The following is a 20,074-nucleotide window of genomic DNA, read 5'->3' as shown; positions in this document are numbered from 1 at the left end:
TGCAAAATCTTCCTAATTCTTCAGTTCTCTTGCAATTTTATTTTGGACGAAACAAATTTAAAACGTGTGTAAAAAACTTGTCGGTATTTTCACTTATGATTCTTGGCTTTTATTTCATGTTTTTGGAAGGGCTTTTTCATCCCAAGAATATAAACCCAGCATATTGGACAGCATAGAGTGAGCTCTGAAGTAAGCTTGTGTTCTAATTATATTTCCTCCATGTACCTGCTATGTGACCTTAGGATGAGTTACTTAACATTTCTGCATTTCAGTTTCCTCATCTGCAAAATGGCTGTATTAAGGTTGTTGTGAAAATGAGATTTGCACAAAGCTCTGAGAACTGTGCTTGAAACTTTGTACATACTCAAAATTCGTTAGCTTTTATTATTCTAGAGCTTTCGTGACTTCACTTCTTAAATTAATTTTTCTGCATTCTGGATTAGTAAAGATATTTTCCTATGTTATTCTCTAGACGTTTCATACTTTCATCTTTTACATTTAGATTTTGAATCCATTTGGTATCAATTTTCATATACAATAAAAGGATCAGGATGAATTTTTTTCCACATGGATATCCTACTGACCCAGCTCATGTGGGTACATTTGTTCCCCAGCTGCCACCTTTGTCAAAAATCAGGTCTCATTATATCTATCAGGCTGTTTGTAGATGCTGCTTATTTCATTGGCATATTGATCTCTGTGTCGCACCACACAGTCTGAATTCACACAGTTTTATAAAAGTCATTAACGGGCTATGCGCGGTGGTTCATGCCTGTAATCCCAGCATTTTGGGAGGCCGAGGTGGGTGGATCATGAGGTCAGGAGTTCGAGACCAGCCTGGCCAACTTGGTGAAACCCTGTCTCTAATAAAAATACCAAAAAAAAAAAAAAAAAAAAAGAAAAAAAAATTAGCCAGGCGTGGTGGCGGGCGACTGTAATCCCAGCTACTCAGAAGGCTGAGACGGGAGAATTGCTTGAAGCCAGGAGGTGGAGGTTGCAGTGAGCCGTGATCATGCCACTGCACTCCATCTGGGTGACAGAGTAAGACTCTGTCACAAAAAACAAAAACAAAAAATCAACAACACTGCACCAATGCTTGCTGCTTCACCTGTGCCCCCCTCTGCCCATCACATCCAAGGTGCTCAAGCTGTCATGTGCCATGTCGGTGAAGCTTCTGGGCCGTGTGTTGTTATTGCCTAGTATATTGCAGCAGCTCTTGAGGAGATGAAATATTATTCCATGTGTACACTTGTAGCCCAGTTTACTTGTGAAGTGCCCATACTCCTAGGGTGCAGACCATGAAGCTCCTAAACAAAGCCACAGGAACTTAGGCCCCTCCCCGTCGACTGGTCCTAGAGTCACAAACTGCCAAGTTGCCCCCAGGGCATTCCTATTGCCTGGCTCACCTCTTTGGATTTCCTTCTTTTGCTATAAACTGGCCCAGTAACTCTTCATTAACTTAACTCTCTAGTGCTTTCGAGCAAGGGATGTTACATATTTTACACTTTGTAGTTATTCTCAGCAACAAGGTTGTCCAAATTTCGTATTCCATCTATTTTGGTTTTAATTTTTCTTTTCTTTTTCTTTTTTTTTTTTTTTTGAGATGGAGTCTTGCTCTGTCTCCCAGGCTGCAGTGCCGTGGCATGATCTTGGCTCACTGCAACCTCCGCCTCCTGGTTCAAGCGATTCTCCTGCCTCAACCTCCTGAGTATCTGGGATTACAGGCACCCGCCACCATGCCCGGCTAATTTTCCTATTTTCAGTAGAGTTGGGGTTTCACCATGTTGGCCAGGCTGGTCTCGAATTCCTGACCTCAAGTGATCTGCCCACTTCCGCCTCCCAAAGTCCTGGCAATACAGGGTTGAGCCACTGTGCCCGGTCTAATTTTTCAATTCTGTTATTACCCCTTATTTTTTCTCTGTTCCTGCCAGCTCCTTTTTATTTTATTCTTTCCGCTTATGAGCTCCTGTTTTATAGTGTTTCATCTTTTCTTCAACATCCTTGCATAAAACAGCTCTAAGCTATTTTTTCCCCTGATACTAGCCAAACAAATGTATTATTCATGTGTATGTTGTACATTTTGTTTCTTTTTTTGTAATAGTTTTGCAAGATTTTCCTATTTTTCAGCTTGTTTGTTTTTAACTCGGGGCCAGTTCTAGATCTGCCTTTTGGTCCACATGATCTAGATAGAAACCCACTGCTGTCTTTCCCTTCTGACATGAGCCTAGTCATGATCCTCTCTCTGTATCTGGAGGGCTGTATGCTGGCAATTTATCATCCTGTTCAGCCTGCCTGGGGACAGTGGCGAGGGAGTTGGGGTCAGGATCAGTCACAATCCAGGAATACATTATTGGAATACTTTCTCTCAAAAGGGGGCCAGGAAACGAGTGAAGTTCTATCAGCTTGGATGGAATCTTTTCATGTGTAGGGGTATCCTTGGATTTTAGGAGTTTCTTCCCTCTTTGTGATGATTTTCTTGAAACTCAAAGCTTTTTTAATTTCCTGAGCCAGATACATATTTTTCTCTGCAAACATGGCTCTAGTAACGGCTGGGAAACTTAGTTGCCTCCTCATGATGCCCCCAGCCTTGTAGAAGCCGTGTCAAGGGTGGGAGGGGAGGCATCATACAGGCAGAGTGTTCTCTCCAGCCTGTCCCAACAGAGGTCAAGTGGCTTCCAAGGAGAGCTCCCTGTTCTTTCATTGTCTGCCTAGCCACAGGCTTTTGTCCTCTGAGCTGTAGGCGGTGGTGGGACTCTGTGGACTTTTCTTCATGTTGTTCCCAGGCCTCTGCATTTCAAGGAACTCTAGAATAGCAGTGCTACATGTCTATGTGTATTTTCTGGGTCTCCTTTCATCCTGGTAAAATTATAATGAAAACATACAAAGTTTGCAGCAAGAGTTTGGTTCTTCTAATTTCAACACAGATACTTTTTTTTTCTTTTATAAAAATGCCTTTTGGCCGGGCGCGGTGACTCACGCCTGTAATCCCAGCACTTTGGGAGGCCGAGGCAGGTGGATCACCTAAGGTCAGGAGATCGAGACCAGCCTGACCAACATGGTGAAACCCTGTCTCTACTAAAAATATAAAAAGTTAGCTGGGCGCAGTGGTGGGCACCTGTAATCCCAGCTACTTGGGAGGCTGAGGTAGGAGAATTGCTTGGACCTGGGAGGTGGAGGTTGCAGTGAGCCGAGATCGCACCATTTGCACCCCAGCCTGGGCAACAAGAGCTGAACTCAGTCTCAAAAAAAAAATATTAAAATATATTTGGTTAATTTCAGTATGCACCTAGGATAGGTGTAAATGTATATTGTGTGCATGATGTATTTATAAGCCATCTTTCCTCAAATGTCACTGTAAAGTTATTTTACAATTCAAACAAAAGATTATATATTAAAACTCAAACTACAGACCCAATTTTATTTTAAAACAACTGAGGCATATTGAAAATATCTAAATATATTAATAAAGGGTCCAAATCATCAAAAAGAATGGTGGTGGAACTATGGCCAAATATGGCCAATATCGTTTCATAAGGGCCATAGTGTAGAGAATGTATGTCAGGGCCTGGAAACTATTTTCCTGGTTCATCCATGGAAAATGTCCAGACGGTGGAAATCCTTGGTGGAAAAATCTCCAAGATTTTGCTATGCATAAGGCAAAAAAGTGATGATTTCCCATGGGGGCTAGTGAAAATAAGCATACAAAATGTAAGTTAGAATAGGGAGCTTGCATCTTTCAGCTGTGTCCAGAGAAGCAACCCTAAAACATGAGTCTAGTGTTACAGTGGCCAGAAGGAGCAACGGCACGTGAGTAGGCAGAACTGTGCGCTAAAGGCAGTATAGTGTTGTATTAGTCCATTCTCACATTGCTATGAAGAAGTCCCTGAGGCTGGACTGAGACTGGGTGATTTATAGGAAAGGAGGTTTCATGGTTCAGTACACTGCACAGGAAGCAAAGTGGCATCTGTTTCTGGGGAGGCCTCAAGAAGCTTACAATTATGGTAGAAAGCAAAAGGGAAACAGGCACTTCACATGGCCAGAGCAGGAGCAAGAGGGAGAGAAGGAGAAGGTGCTACACACTTTTAAACAACAAGATCTCGCGAGAACTCACTATCGCAAGAACACAACCAAGGGGATGATGCTAAACCACTCATGAGAAATCCACCCCATGATCAAATCCCCTCCCTTCAGGCCCCACCTCCAACTCTGGGATTACAGTTCAACATGAGATTTGAGTGGGGACACAGATCCAAACTACATCAAGTGTAGTGGTCAATTCCAGCGACTCTAGAACCAGACTGCCTGGCTTCTGTTCTGGGTTCCAGCACTTACTGACAGTATGCTCCCGAGGAAATTGCCTGCCTCTCTGGACCTCCATTACTTCTGTGAAATAGATTTAATAATAGAATCCATCTTATAAGTGAAGATTAAAGGAGTTAATATGTATAAGATCAAGAACATAGCACAGTGGCTGGGCTACAATAGATATTAGCTGTTACTATTGTAATGTCCTGCCCTGTAGGATCCTTGAGGAAGGGGCTGGATCTGATTGACAGATGGTCTTTGTGGAAGGAATAGCATTGAACTAGGATTGAGAAGACCTGGGTTTGAAGCTCAAATTTGCCACTAAGATAATATACAACCTTATGCCTGGTTGATTTTCAGTAAATATTTCTGAGATGAATAGATGAGTGAGTGAATAATGAATAATTAATAGCTCTTTATCGCTACCCAGATTCAACCAGTTCCTGAGACAGAATTAAGGTTTCCAAGGTTTTGTGCCAGCAGAACTAAGACTTTCTGATTCAATCCCCTAAACGAGTTGTTCTGAGCACAGTTTGAAGATCTAAAAAGCTTAAAATTGGGATAAATAGAAAGTGAAAATTATGGGTGGTAAACCTCTGTGAGTAATGACTCCAAAAGGCTGCATAAGCTGAAATTATAAAGTGCTCAAAACATTCAGGAAATGTATAGCTTTTTTGTTCACTCATTTATTCAATAAACATTTACTGAAACTTAACATATTCAAAGACTGTTAAATGTTAGCAACACAAAGAGGGCACAATGTGATTTACAGCCTCAAGACATTTATAGTCTAGTCACGGAGACAGACATGTCAACAGATAATTAATACAACATGGTGCGTGCCCTGTTGACATGTTTTCGAGATGCTTTGGGGTCTCAGAGGGGCTGAACGTTGAGTTGACCACAAATGGCCAATGATTTAATCAATCATGACTATGTCAAAAAGCCTCCACAAAACCCCCAAAGGCAAGAATTTGGAGCCATTCCAGGTTGTTGAACACGGGGAAGGTGGTGTGCCCAGAGAGGGCATGGAAGCACCACGTCCCTTCCCCCATACCTTGCCCTGGGCATCTCTTCATCTGGCTGTTCATCTGCACTATTTAAAATATCCTTTGTAATAAATGAGCAACAGTAAGTAAATGGTTTTTCCTGGGTTCTGTGAGCTGCTCTAGTGAATCATGAAACCTGAGGATGGGGTTGTGGGAATCCCCAATTTGTAGTCAAGTTAGAAGTTGTGACCTGGGAACCTACTATTTGTGATTGTCGTCTGAAGTGGGGGGTTTGAAGCGTGAGACTGAGCCCGTACCTGTGGGGTCTGCGCTAACTCTAGTTTCTATCAGATTGAGTTGAATTGTAGGAGGCCCAGCTGGGGCCCCGTGGAAAATTGCTTAGTGTGGGGAAAACACCCAACCATCTGGCATCAGAAACGAACTATTGAGAGTGGGGGCGTATAGAGTAGGAGGAAACAGTTTGTTTTTTCCTACCCACTGAGCAATGTGACTTTGTCTTGTTTGTGGATGTGGGAAGGGACTGTGGAAGGGTTTAAGGAGAAAATCAGCAAGATCACTCTCACATGCTAGCCAGGGAACTGAGGTGGCCGTGTAGGAGGTGGGAGGAGGGGGTCGAGGGATCAGGGCTAACATGAGGGTGAGGAGACTGCCCCACAGTCCCAAGGAGAGATGCCGAGGGGGCTGACGGAGGGAGGCACAGGAAGAGGAAGGACAGGGTCCTCCTCTGCGTGTTGGAATCTGGGGGATTATTGGAGGTGCAGGGGCTTGAGGAAGAAGTGGCAGCTTCAGTGGGGAAGAGAACAGCTCCAGGCGACATAGGTCAAAGCAATCTCTGATTCACGTGGGGTCAACCTGGGGAAACAGGAGGACTGACAACAACCAACTCAGAGTAAATTGCAATATCCTCACAGGGTGGCAAGAGTAAAAAAAGACAGTGCCAGTTTCTGCAAAGTGACATCTTCTAACATAAATATTACTAATTTATTGCCATAAACTTGGTGTCCTGGGCAGTCTGTGTTTATTGAATTTTAAGCATTGTCAGCATTAAACATAAAGTGAATGTTTACTCTCTGTTTAAATGCTGCTAGCCGTAGGGTTTTCCTTAGTGCTGTGACCAAGACTGTTAAAAATTCTACCGCTGCAACCACGCGTTCTTAAACTTGGTGGCTGTGAGCTCTGAGAATTGAACAAACTCTTTGGTGAAGAATTTGGGCACTGAATTCAGATTTGGTTTAAATCTTCAATATAAAAACAAACATTTGTCTATTTTTGTATTGGTGGAGAATGACGACCACTCAGTTTCAGTGTAACAACCAAAACTGAAACCAGCCAGGCATCTGTAACAGCAGCTATTGCTACACATTCATGCTAAGCTGGGTTTAGAGCTCACCGTGGGCTTGCATCCTCCGTGGATATGTGTTCACTTGGGAATATGAGAAACTCTGCAGAGATGGGGAGGGAGCAATGCAGAGAGAATGGGGAGAAAATGAGGAGATCAAGAGTGGAACTGTGAGAAATGGGGAAGACCTTTCCTACTCTGATTTAAATTTCAAGTCTGGAATTGCAAAACGTGAAATAAAAATCTGGGGCAAGAGATAGGATGAGAAATATCCACCCTGAATTAACAAGAGATGAGCCCTAAATAAATTCTCCCAATGATGTTAAAGCATTCTAATGCTGCAGAGTGACATCTTCTAACATAAATATCTACTAATTTATTGTCATAAACTTGGTGTCCTTGGCAACCTATGTTTATTGAATTTACATTCTAATGCTGTAACATCACTAATGCTGCTTCTCTTAAAGAGAAGATTATTAGAGCAAACGATGGCAATCATGACAGATGGACATGGACAGATTCATTCAAAAGAAGCTTCTTCAATAATTTCTTATAAAAGAGAATGACTTTCTAAGCATTTAAACCATAAGAAGAAATGAAAAGGAAAAGATTTAATCAAGCAACAAATTTTAACTTCCAAACATCAAAACAGAAGAAATTGATACATTGGGTGAGCCGAGTGTTATTCACTGAAAAACAGTTTTTTGTTTTTTTCAGAAAAAGGACGTTCAAATTTCCTTAAAATTTAAATAACTTTTTTACAAAAACAATTGGTAAATATTATACTTAAAATGAACTTTAAACAAGTTCACAGGTAAAGTCCTAGGAACACAGAGGTAGAGAAATGACCTTTCAGAGCAGATTCTTGGCGGGAAAAACCAGGTGGGACCGCAAATAAGTATCCTGAAGGAGCCAGGGCAAGATCACATCCCTCACCTTTAAATACAGTCAGGGGGCCAGGCGCGGTGATTCACGCCTACAATCCCAGCACTTTGGGAGGCCGAGGTGGGCAGATCACGAGGTCAGGAGATTGAGACCATCCTGCCTAACACAGTGAAACCCCTTCTCTATTAAAAATACAAAAAATTAGCCGGGCGTGGTGGCGGGCGCCTGTAGTCCCAGCTACGGGAGGCTGAGGCAGGAGAATGGCGTGAACCCGGGAGGCAGAGCTTGCAGTGAGCCGAGATCACACCACTGCACTCCAGCCTGGGTGACAGAGCGAGACTCTGTCTCAAAAAAAAGAAAAAAAAGAAAAAAAACAGTCAGGGTATGCATAACAACGTTTGGGGCAATGACAAACTGCATATATGACAGTGGTCGCACAAGACTACACTGGAGCTGAAAAATTCCTGTCCCCTAGTGACGTGGTAGCTGTCACCAGAGCACAACTCATCACTGATGTGTCGTGGTGCTGCTGGTTTTAGCAAACCTCCCATACTGTCAGTTGTATAAAAGTCCAGCATATACAATTATGCACATCAAATAATACTTGATAAAGATAAGCGATTATGGTACTGATTTATGTATTTATTACACTATATATATTTCATAATTTTAGAGTATACTCCTTCTTATTAAAAAATAATTAACTATAAAACAGCCTGAGACAGGGCCTTCGGGAGGTATCCAGAAGGTATTGTTATCATAGGAGATGACAGCTCCATGCATGTTCTTGGCCCTGAAGACCTCCCAGTGGGACAAGAGGTAGAGGTAGAAGACCGTGATGTCGATGATCTTGACCCCTGTGTAGGTCTATGAAGGGCTAATGTGTGTGTTTTTGTCTTAATTTCTTTAAAAAATGTTTAAAAAGTAAAAAAAATTAATTTTTAAATCTTTTTTATTAAAGTTTTAGGGTACATGTGCACAATATGCAGGTTAGTTACATGTTATACATGTGCCATGTTGGTGTGCTGCACCCATTAACTCGTCATTTAACATTAGGTATATCTCCTAATGCTATCCCTCCCCCCTCCCCCCACCCCACAACAGGCCCCAGAGTGTGATGTTCCCCTTCCTGTGTCCACGTGTTCTCATTGTTCAATTCCCACCTGTGAGTGAGAACACGTGGTGTTTGGTTTTTTGTCCTTGTGATAGTTTGCTGAGAATGATAGTTTCCAGCTTCATCCATGTCCCTACAAAGGACATGAACTCATCATTTTTCATGGCTGCATAGTATTCCATGGTGTATATGTGCCACATTTTCTTAATCCTGTCTATCGTTGTTGGACATTTGGGTTGGTTCCAAGTCTTTGCTATTGTGAATAGTGCCACAATAAACATAGGTGTGCATGTGTCTTTATAGCAGTATGATTTATAATCCTTTGGGTATATACCCAGTAATGGGATGGCTGGGTCAAATGGTATTTCTGGTTATAGATCCCTGAGGAATCACCACACTGACTTCTACAATGGTTGAACTAGTTTACAGTCCCACCAACAGTGTAAAAGTGTTCCTATTTCTCCATATCCTCTCCAGCACCTGTTGTTTCCTGACTTTTTAATGATCACCATTCTAACTGGTGTAAGATTGTATCTCATTGTGGTTTTGATTTGCATTTCTCTGATGGCCAGTGATGATGAGCATTTTTTCATGTGTCTTTTGGCTGCATAAATGTCTTCTTTTGAGAAAGGTCTGTTCATATCCTTTGCCCACTTTTTGATGGGGTTGTTTGTATTTTATTTCATAAAATAAGGATATAAAGAAAGAATTTTTTTTGTGTGTGACGGAGTGTCACTGTGGCTGGAGTGCAGTGGTGCAATCTTGATTCACTGCAACCTCTGTCTCCGGGTTCAAGTAATCTCCTGCCTCAGACTCCCAAGTAGCTGGGACTATAGGCACGCATCACCATACCCAGCTAATTTTTGTATTTTTAGTAGAGATGGGGTTTCACCATATTGGCCAGGCTGGTCTCGAACTACTGACCTCATGATCTGCCCGCCTCGGCCTCCCAAAGTGCTGGGGTTACAGGCGTGAGCCACTGTGCCCAGCCAGAAAGAAAATATTTTTACAGTGTACAATGTGTATTTTAAGCTATGTTATGACCAAAGAATTTTAAGAGATTAAAAACATAAAAGTTTATAGGTAAAAAAGTTACAGAAGCTAAGATTAATTTATTAATGAAGAAAGAAAAACTATTCTTTATAAATATAATGTAGCCTAAGTGTACAGTGTTTACAAAGTGTACAACCATGCAGAGTCCTGTCCTAGGCCTTCACATTCACTCACTGCTAACTCACTGACTCACCCAGAGCAACTCCAGTCCTGCGAGCTCCATTCATGGTAAAATGCCCTGGACGAGGGCACTATAATATCTTTTATGTCATATTTTTACTGTACCTTCTCTATGTTTAGGTACACAAATACCATCGTGTTACAGTTGCCTACAATATTCAGTACAGTAACTTGCTGTATGGTTTTGTAGCCTAGGAGCGATAGGCTATGCCATACAGCCTAGGCGTGAGCAGGCTACACCATCTAGCTGTATGTAAGTTCACTCTGTGATGCTTGCCTTTAACCCCACATTTCTCAGAATGTATCCCATTTTTTTTCTTTGCCATATTTGTGTTTATTGTGCAGTATCATTACGTTCAATGTGTAGGAGATACGAAAATATCACCTAGGTTATATTATCCTATAATTTTCTATATATGACTTCATAGATTTCTTGTGACAGAAGCATTTGTTGATGTGGTATTGTGCAGAGGGAATAATGTTTGGAAGAAGATAAATTTGTGTTTAAACCCTGATACGTCTTCCAGTTAGCAGTGTAATTTTTCCTGTTCCTTGAAATCTTCAAACCAAAATTTTCATATTTGTAAGATGGGCTAATAATACTTGTCTCAGTGAATGTTAGTTATCTCTTTTTTGTCCCAAACTCCTCCCTGCCCTCCCTGCCAACCTGGATCAATAGACCTGGTTACTGTTTGAGGATTATTAAGTTTTGAAAACCTCTGTGACAATCACAGATGATCTGTTCCAAGAAAATATCACTTTTTGTTTAACTACATCAACCCTACAAAGGATCATGTATCTCCATACCCACTTTTCAGTGTCAGGAGCCACCATCATATTTTCATCCTCCTCTGGCTAATAATAGGAATCACCTGACCTTAAAAACTTCCTTCCTGTGAATGCCTCTTATTTTTCTATGTTAATGGAATTTGGTTTCAAACTTGAAAGACTTGCCTTTCCCTATGATTACTGTTTACTTGTCAACCAGCTGTTCTTATTAAAAAGATATAATATGCCTAAACATATTTAAGAGTCTTATATATTAAATTCATAATCAAGAGATTGCCTTACCTATTGAGAATATGAAAGTTGGAAGGTCTTTTTTTTCATAGGGAGAGGAAGAGGAGAGAGATGGTAACAATATTGACTTTGGACTAAAAAATATGAAATATGTTTATTTGATAGGGATTTCACTGATTAGATGTTATTTGAAATGAAGAATGTTTTCCTGATAAATTCATATTTTGAGGCTGTATTAGTCCATTCTTGCACTGCTATGAAGAAACACCCAGGACTGGTTAATTTATAAAGAAAAGAGGTTTAACTGATTCACAGTTGTGTGTGGCTGGGGAGGCCTCAAGAAACTTATAATCATGGTGAAAGGCACCTCTTCACAGGGCAGCAGGAGAGAGAATGAGTGCCAGCAGGGGAAATGCCAGATGCTTATGAAACCATCAGATCTTGGGAGAACTCACTCTGATTCAGTTACCTCTTACGGGGTTCCTCCCATGACACGTGGGGATTACGGTATTACAGTTCAAGATAAGATTTGGGTGGGTTCACAAAGCCAAACCATATCAGAGGCCAATATAAAATACCATCTCATCTTTTCACTATTCAGCTTAATGAAAATTATACATGTTCTCTAAATAATGCCTTACTGAATTTAACATATTTCTACTGAAAATTTCCTCAGGCCATCGATTCACAAATTTTAATGAACAAAGTTGAAATTAAGATTCCTTTGAAAACACTGAATGTAGTCATAATGTCTTGGAGTTTGAAACTTAGGGTCACCAGTTTTCATTTATGAATGAAACATTCTCATGTCATAATAGAGATGAGAGTTTTTCTATGAAGAACTAAGTATGTGTTAGTTAATGAAGAATGAGAATTAAAGTATATTTTGTCAGTGTGATTTTTGTCATTACTGAAAGTGTAAACTAACCTTAATTATAAGGGGAGTTACTTGAAAATCAGTAATATTTACATAGTAATTGGTAAGAAGAGAGTTTATGAAATCTGTACTTTTTAGTTGTGTGTTTCTTGTAAAATTCTCCTGTTACCACTTAACTTTTCTCATTACTTGGAAGAACCTTCCACCTTCTTGTGTTTAAAACGTCTTTCTTCTCATGGGGCTTTCTGTCAGCCTTGCCATAATTTAGTTCATTTTAGTAAATGCTTTTTGAGCTTAGTGTTAGACACTGTGCTAACCATGTGGGATATGCGTTATATTTAAATCTCAGAGCAGGTAAAGCAATTGAGAATTTTGTTATTAGAAAGAAATTAAGTGCCTAGCAGTTTGTTCCATCATATTGGTGCAACACAGAGTGTTAACAGGCAAATTCTCTTGTCAGTTATTCTTAATCTGATATAGACATTGCCCTTAGGATAGATAAAATGTGATTATATATAATAATATAAAGCTATTTTCAAGGAGACAACTCAGATTTGTGAGGAGGGAGATAATCTTTGATAAACGGTGTTTGGAATTTTTATTATTTTATTATTATTATAGTTTAAGTTTTAGGGTACATGTGCACTATGTGCAGGTTTGTTACATACGTATACATGTGCCATGCTGGTGTGCTGCACCCATTAACTCGTCATTTAGCATTAGGTATAGCTCCTAATGCTATCCCTCCCCCCAACCCACAACAGTCCCCGATGTGTGATGTTCCCCTTCCTGTGTCCATGTGTTCTCATTGTTCAATTCCCACCTATGAGTGAGAACATGTGGTGTTTGGTTTTTTGTCCTGGCGATAGTTTGCTGAGAATGATGGTTTCCATTTTCATCCATGTCCCTACAAAGGACATGAACTCATCATTTTTTATGGCTGCATAGTATTCCATGGTGTATATGTGCCACATTTTCTTAATCCGGTCTATCGTTGTTGGACATTTGGGTTGGTTCCAAGTCTTTGCTATTGTGAATAGTGCCGCAATAAACATACGTGTGCATGTGTCTTTATAGCAGCATGATTTATAATCCTTTGGGTATATACCCAGTAATGGGATGGCTGGGTCAAATGGTATTTCTAGTTCTAGATCCCTGAGGAATCGCCACACTGACTTCCACAATGGTTGAACTAGTTTACAGTGCCACCAACAGTGTAAAAGTGTTCCTATTTCTCCACATCCTCTCCAGCACCTGTTGTTTCCTGACTTTTCAGTGATCGGCATTCTAACTGGTGTGAGATGGTATCTCACTGTGGTTTTGATTTGCATTTCTCTGATGGCCAGTGATGATGAGCATTTTTTCATGTGTGTTTTGGCTGCATAAATGTCTTCTTTTGAGAAGTGTCTGTTCATATCCTTCGCCCACTTTGTGACGGGGTTGTTTTTTTCTTGTAAATCTGTTTGAGTTCATTGTAGATTCTGGATATTAGCCCTTTGTCAGATGAGTAGGCTGCAAAAATTTTCTCCCATTTTGTAGGTTGCCTGTTCACTCTGATGGTAGTTTCTTTTGCTGTGCAGAAGCTCTTGAGTTTAATTAGATCCCATTTGTCAATTTTGGCTTTTGTTGCTTTAGACATGAAGTCCTTGCCCATGCCTATGTCCTGAATGGTATTGCCTAGGTTTTCTTCTAGGGTTTTTATAGTTTTAGGTCTAACATGTAAGTTTTTAATCCATCTTGAGTTAATTTTTGTATACGGTGTAAGGAAGGGACCCAATTTCAGCTTTCTACATATGGCTAGCCAGTTTTCCCAGCACCATTTATTAAATAGGGAATCCTTTCCCCATTGCTTGTTTTTATCAGGTTTGTCAAAGATCAGATGGTTGTAGATATGCGGCATTATTTCTGAGGGCTGTGTTCTGTTCCATTGATCTATATCTCTGTTTTGGTACCAGTACCATGCTGTTTTGGTTACTGTAGCCTTGTAGTGTAGTTTGAAGTCAGGTAGTGTGATGCCTCCAGCTTTGTTCTTTTGGCTTAGGATTGACTTGGCAATGTGGGCTCTTTTTTGGTTCCATATGAACTTTAAAGTAGTTTTTTCCAATTTTATGAAGAAAGTCATTGGTAGCTTGATGGGGATGGCATTGAATCTATAAATTACCTTGGGCAGTATGGACATTTTCATGATATTGATTCTTCCTACCCATGAGCATGGAATGTTCTTCCATTTGTTTGTATCCTCTTTTATTTCATTAAGCAGTGGTTTCTAGTTCTCCTTGAAGAGGTCCTTCATGTCCCTTGTAAGTTGGATTCCTAGGTATTTTATTCTCTTTGAAGCAGTTGTGAATGGGAGTTCATTCATGATTTGGCTCTCTGTTTGTCTGTTATTGGTGTATAAGAATGCTTGTGATTTTTGTACATTGATTTTGTATCCTGAGACTTTGCTGAAGTTGCTTATCAGCTTAAGGAGATTTTGGGCTGAGACAATGGAGTTTTCTAGATATACAATCATGTCATCTGCAAACAGGGACAATTTGACTTCCTCTTTTCCTAATTGAATACCCTTTATTTCCTTCTCCTGCCTAATTGCCCTGGCCAGAACTTCCAACACTATTTTTAAGCGACCCATGACTATACCTCCAACTATCCCTGGCCCAGTCAGAGACTCTTTTTTTTTTTTTTTTTTTTTTTAAATAGAATCTTGCTGTGTCTCCCAGGCTAGAGTGCAGTGGCGCGATCTCGGCTCACTGCAACCTCTTCCTCCCGGGTTCAAGCAATTCTCCTGCTTCAGTCTCTCAAGTAGCTGGGACTACAGGTGCCCACCACCATGACTGGCTAATTTTTGTATTTTCAGTAGAGATGGGGTTTCACCATGTTGGCCAGGCTGGTCTTGAACTCCTGGCCTCATGTGATCTGCCTGCCGGGCATCTCAAAAGTGCTGGGATGACAGGCGCAAGCCACCGTGCCCGGCCCCTCATAGACTCTTCTAGATGGAAGCCCTGTCTCACTCCCCTCCTGTGTGTGGAGGGATCCTCTGGGCTCCCTCTGCTCAAAATCTATCACCATCTCCTCCTAGCTGCCCGTACAATGGTAACAAGTAGCAGAGGTAGTGGACATCTGTGCCGTTCTTGACTCCGTGGGGAGGCTTCCAGCTTTTCCCCACTCAGCATGCTACTCACTTTCGGGCCAAGATAGATACACTTTATCATGTTAGGGAAATGCTCATCTATTCCTATTTTTATGTGTCATTTAAAATTCAAGAACAATCATTGCCTATATTCTCTAGCTATCATTTTTCTAATTATTTTTACAAAGATTCATGTTAACCTCACTTTTAGACAAGATATTGAAATTTTTAGTACTCCCAAGAATCCCCTTTATCTGCTCCTTTGTACTCACCCCTCCCCTACCCCCAACTCCTGGCAGCCACTGACCTGTTATCCACACCCAGAGTTTTGCCTTGTCCAGAATGCCATATAAATATAACCCTACACAGTATGTGACCTTCTCAGCCTGGGTTCTCTGACTTAGCATAATGCACTTGAGACTCCTCTGTTGTTGCATGCGCCAATAGTTCCTTTTTATTCCTGGGTGGTATTCCATCATGTGGATAGATTACAGTTCACTTATCCATTCACCCATTGAGGGATATTTGGGTACTTCCAATTTGGAGGATTGTGAACAATCCCACATTAAATATTCCTGTGTGTCTGCTACAGTGGCTAAAATAAAAACTTCTGATAGTACCAAGTGTTGGCAAGGATGTAAAGATGTAAAGTGATAGGAACTCTTATCCACTTTTTTTTTTTTTTTTTTTTTTTGAGACAGAGTCTTGCTCTGTCTCCCAGGCTGGAGTGCAGTGGTGTGATCTTGGCTCACTGCAACCTTTGCCTCCTGGGTTCAAGTGATTCTTCTGCCTCCTGCCTCAGCATCCCAAGCAGCTGGGACTACAGGCCCATGCTACCATGCCCAGCTAATTTTTGTATTTTTAGTAGAGACAGGGTTTCACCATGTTAGTCACCCTTGTCTCAAACTCCTGACCTCAGTTGATCCAACTGCCTCGGCCTCCCAAAGTGCTGGGATTATAGGCGTGAGCCACTGCACTCAGCCGGAGTTCTTATCCATTGTTGATGGGAATGCAAAATGGTGCAGCCATGTGGAAAGCAACTGGGCAGTTTTGTAAAAGGTTGAGCGTGCACTGACCACATGACCTAGCAGTCCCTATCTATCTAGGTATTTATCCCCCTAAAATTAAAAATTACATTCACACAAAAATCTCTCTTTTAAACTCTGCTTTGATTTTCATTGCTTCTCTAATTTACATACTCCTTATCCCTTACTATGCTGTCCAAAGAATTTTCTGTATTTTATTCTTCTGTTTCTAGCCCGACTTCTGCCTGCTCATGCCCCAACTCCTCCTTTTTCTCACTTTCTCCTCGTGTTTTCTTATAAAGTCTTCCTTGAGTTTCTAATTGATAATCTTCTTTCACATAGGTGATTGCTTTATAAGGTTTTATTTTTTATGATTTATGGCAAAATATACTACTCAGATTTTTTGTTCTGGGTAACATTTTCCTATTTAGAGTTTCATCTAGTAAATGTTGCTGTTTTTTCCCCATCCCTGTTCCTTTAAAAAAGAATACACATTTATTATGCCTGTGCCAAGTCTCTATTTGCTTCTCATTTTCCCGGGCTATTTCCAGGAGTCCTTCAGGGCATGGATATTTGCTGGAGACTGGTGGCCACAGTGACCATGTCCTTTACTCTGCATGTCTTTTTTGCCCCTCCAACCCCCTACAGGCCTTCTTTGGATCCCTGTAAATTGGGTTGGCAGTAATGCAGCCGGACCCTGTAAGAAATTTTTCTTTGTAGCAAGCACAACATTAAGCATTCTCAGCAGTAGGTGCTGGAAGGATACTGCAGGTGGAAGGGGCCTTTCTTCCTGGTCCTCTCCAGCATGCTTCTGTTTGCTGCTTCTTGCTCCTATGGCGTGGTTGCCACCAGCATGTGGGGAACACCTGGTGTTGCTCAGCTCTGCCATGCCTCTCTCAGTGAGCTCGAGCCCTGTCTTCTGTTCAGTGACCTGTTCTACAAATGAGCCAAGGATGGCCCTTAGCTTGTCAATTTCTTCACAGCAGGCTTCTCATTAGCTCAAAAGCCTGCTGGTCCCAAACTCAATGTTTTACACATCCAGCTGTTTTTGAACATAGTCTAAATAAACAGATACTTAGCCATCTAAAGCTTGTCTGCTTTGCATACCCTGTGAAACTGCACCCAACATCTGCTAGCCACAGGTAGTATGAAGCCTGTGGCTATAAAAGACCCCAAGCCATTGCTGCCCTTGAGAGCTCTCTGACCCAGAGACTCCCCACTGTGCCAGTAAACCACATCACCTAGACGAGTAACCCCCTGTCAGAGTCCTCTTTCCTCAGAAGTCCCCTTGTCCTCTTCCTCTTCTGGATGGTGTCTCCTTAACCTCCAGATAGTCTCAGGCTGTAAAGGGCTTCCCCCGCATGCAACCTCCCAAAGCATTTCTCAAATGAAACCTGTGTATGCTGCCACTACCTCGTGATCATATCTTTTTCTTGGATCAGCCTCGAAATCCCCCGAGCCCTCTACACCTTTTCAGTGCAGCTGTCCCAAGACAGACAGACACACACACACCCAGGTCTTGCACCCTCCCTAGCCAGTGGGCAGGCACCTGTGTGGTACACCAGTCCACCTGCGCTCCAGAGGGGTGTTCCTTGTTGCCAGTCATGGCCACCATTTCCTGGCCACCTGAACTCCCGAGAGGTGCATTCTGCTTCTCTAGCAAAGGGGATCAGCTCTGGCCCCGGGCAACCAGGCAAATGTCTCTGCCTTCCGCTGGGCTGCAGACACCGTCTTCAATGTGTTGTGAATCCCACTCCTGGGGAGGGGGAGAGGCTCCCCTGCCAAGTTCGGCTCCTCCTCAGATACTCTCCTGCCCTGCTGTATCTTAGAGTGCTCCTGATGCTTTGTAGTCGCTCCCCAGTTACAGTGTGTGATTCTTCCTGTTAAACTTTCCTTGTTCAAATCACTGCACAGTTTCCATCTCGTGAGTCGACCCTGTGTACCTTTGGTGCATCTCCATGGCCACTCTAACCCTATATGCCTCTGAAAGAGCCCTGCTCAGAGTTTACCAGGTCTCTCAGCTCTCTGCGGCTGTGAAGAATGAACACGGAAAAAGGTGCAGGTTGCTGGTGTTTTCTGAGCTCTCCCTCTCCTCGGCCTGTTTGCTGTTTGTGCTACCTTGCTCAGCTTTCAACACTGGTCTTACTTGGGAAGATTCTGGGATTAAGGGATAGGGATCTCTCCATGCTTCTCATGTACAAATGGCTCTTTCCTTTCTCTTTCAGAAAATGTACAATGTGGCCACAGGCCTGCTTTTCCAAACTCGTCATGGTTACCATTTCATGAACGGCTTCAAGTCCAGAATGGTGAGTGCCCGTGGCAAGTGAGTATCCAGATGTCACGGAAACACCTCTGTGGAGGCTCAATCATACATTGGTGGTGGGTTCTGACAGCCGCACGTTGCTTCCCAAGAACCCTGTAAGTGTCTTCATCTACATCCCATCTTGTCAATGTATTGTCTGGGCTAGGCAGCTCAGTAGGCCAGTGCACAGGCCTATGAAGCCCTAGGTTCTATGTGCAAAATGTTGCATGGGCTTTGTACCCCAGGGTCTCTGCTGTACACCCACTCCCTCCCCTTCATTTAGCCAATCATATCCAAATGTGGGCTGTAGTTAGAGCTATGCACCCAGTACATCCAATACACTCTGTCCTGCCTGTCATCTGTGTATGAAGACAACACACTGGAGTCATTAATTGAACACCTTCCTGCTGAGCACCTACTATGTACTGTTCCACGTGCTGTGGACATAGGAGTTGACAAGACTGCCAAGGTCCCTGTCATCAAGGAGCTTACAATCTCATCTCGCAGAGGGATTCATTCCTCTTCTTTTGGTCAGGAGAGTTTCCCTGGACTGTCAACCCATTGGTTCAGATATTTGTCAGAGCTTGGGCCCCTGATTCCTACCTATCTGATCCTAGCCATGCTCCAGACCACTGTAGCTCACCCACTGCACTGGACTTCTCCTTAGTTGTCAACTCACTGTTTACAGATGTGTCTATGAATGTGAATTGCACTATCAATCACCCTTGTTAGCACTGGTGTTTTTATATTCGCTCTTTAGATTAGACATGGCCGTGGTAAATGTCACTGTGGTCATGGGAACGAGAACATTCAGCAACATCCACTCGGAGAGAAAGCAAGTGCAGAAGGTCATTATTCACAAAGATTACAAACCGCCCCAGCTCGACAGTGACCTCTCTCTGCTTCTACTTGCCACACCAGTGCAATTCAGCAATTTCAAAATGCCTGTCTGCCTGCAGGAGGAGGAGAGGACCTGGGACTGGTGTTGGATGGCAGAGTGGGTAACGACCAATGGGTATGGTACGTGCCCTCTTTTCAGAACTCATAGAAAGCCCCAATGTAGGGTACCCTAGGCTAGAGAGCATGATGCTTTGGGTGCGGTAATGCTTGGGTCTGAGTTGTGGTTTTAACTCTCTTGAGCTCCTTCACCTTCCTCACCTTCAGTTTTCTCATCTGCAGAATGCCAGGAACACCTCCTCAAAAAGGTATGGGGATTAAATTAAATGAGGTCCCCAGTAAAAGCCTAGGACGTAGAAGAATCTCAAAATATGAGAGTGATGATAATTTTTGTGGTGCCAAAAGCATGATAAGCCAGTTTGCATCTTCCCACCTGTGGCTCTTTCACGATGGCCATCTCCCCATCTATTGGCCACCCCATGTAAAACACCATCCCAAGATAGCTCTGAGCCGGTGATTCTCCAACCAAGCTCCATCCTTTTCCCTGCAAGGCACCAGGCTGCCTGGCCAGGGAAGATCTCTGGGAGGGTGGGAGTGTGGGGGGGAGAAGGCCAAGAGTGCCCCTGGCATTGTGGTCAGTTCCTTCCTACAAGGTGGCATGACCAGATGTGTCTTCTTCTTGGGTTCTCCATTTGGCTTGGTGAAGACACTGGGCAACACCAATTCAAAGGTTGGGCTGCTCTGATCCTCTGCATGGGGCAAAGCCTGGCTGTGAAGAGATGGTGGGGCCAGGGAGGACCTTCATTCCAAATTCCCCTTGCAGGGGCTGAGACTGGGGCTTTTGTGGGCTGTTTCTGGAGAGAGTGAGCTTCCCACAGGAAGCACATTTAGTGGAGGAACTTCTTGTTGGGGCTGTTGGAGTGGAGACTGAAGTCATCCC

At 42.5% G+C, this 20,074-nt stretch overlaps 1 protein-coding gene across 7 annotated transcripts in view; it reads left to right on the top strand.

The window, feature by feature from the left end:
• Positions 1–20,074, top strand: part of PRSS51 (serine protease 51) — a 72,502-nt gene that overhangs the window by 30,636 nt on the left and 21,792 nt on the right. For 2 of the 7 annotated variants that reach the window (XM_055116246.2, XM_063606646.1), the window contains exons 2-3: positions 18,161–18,353; positions 18,998–19,257. In XM_055116246.2, coding sequence (XP_054972221.1) covers positions 18,161–18,353; positions 18,998–19,257 — 453 coding nt within the window. Of the gene's footprint in view, positions 1–3,500; positions 19,258–20,074 lie in introns of those variants that run through there. The other 5 variants (XR_004672800.2, XR_004672801.3, XR_010112902.1 and 2 more) reach the window with 5 other exon arrangements.

This window comes from Pan paniscus, chromosome 7, assembly GCF_029289425.2.
Source record: "Pan paniscus chromosome 7, NHGRI_mPanPan1-v2.0_pri, whole genome shotgun sequence".
Lineage (NCBI taxonomy): Eukaryota > Metazoa > Chordata > Mammalia > Primates > Hominidae > Pan > Pan paniscus.
This window is presented reverse-complemented; position numbering and strand designations above follow the sequence as displayed.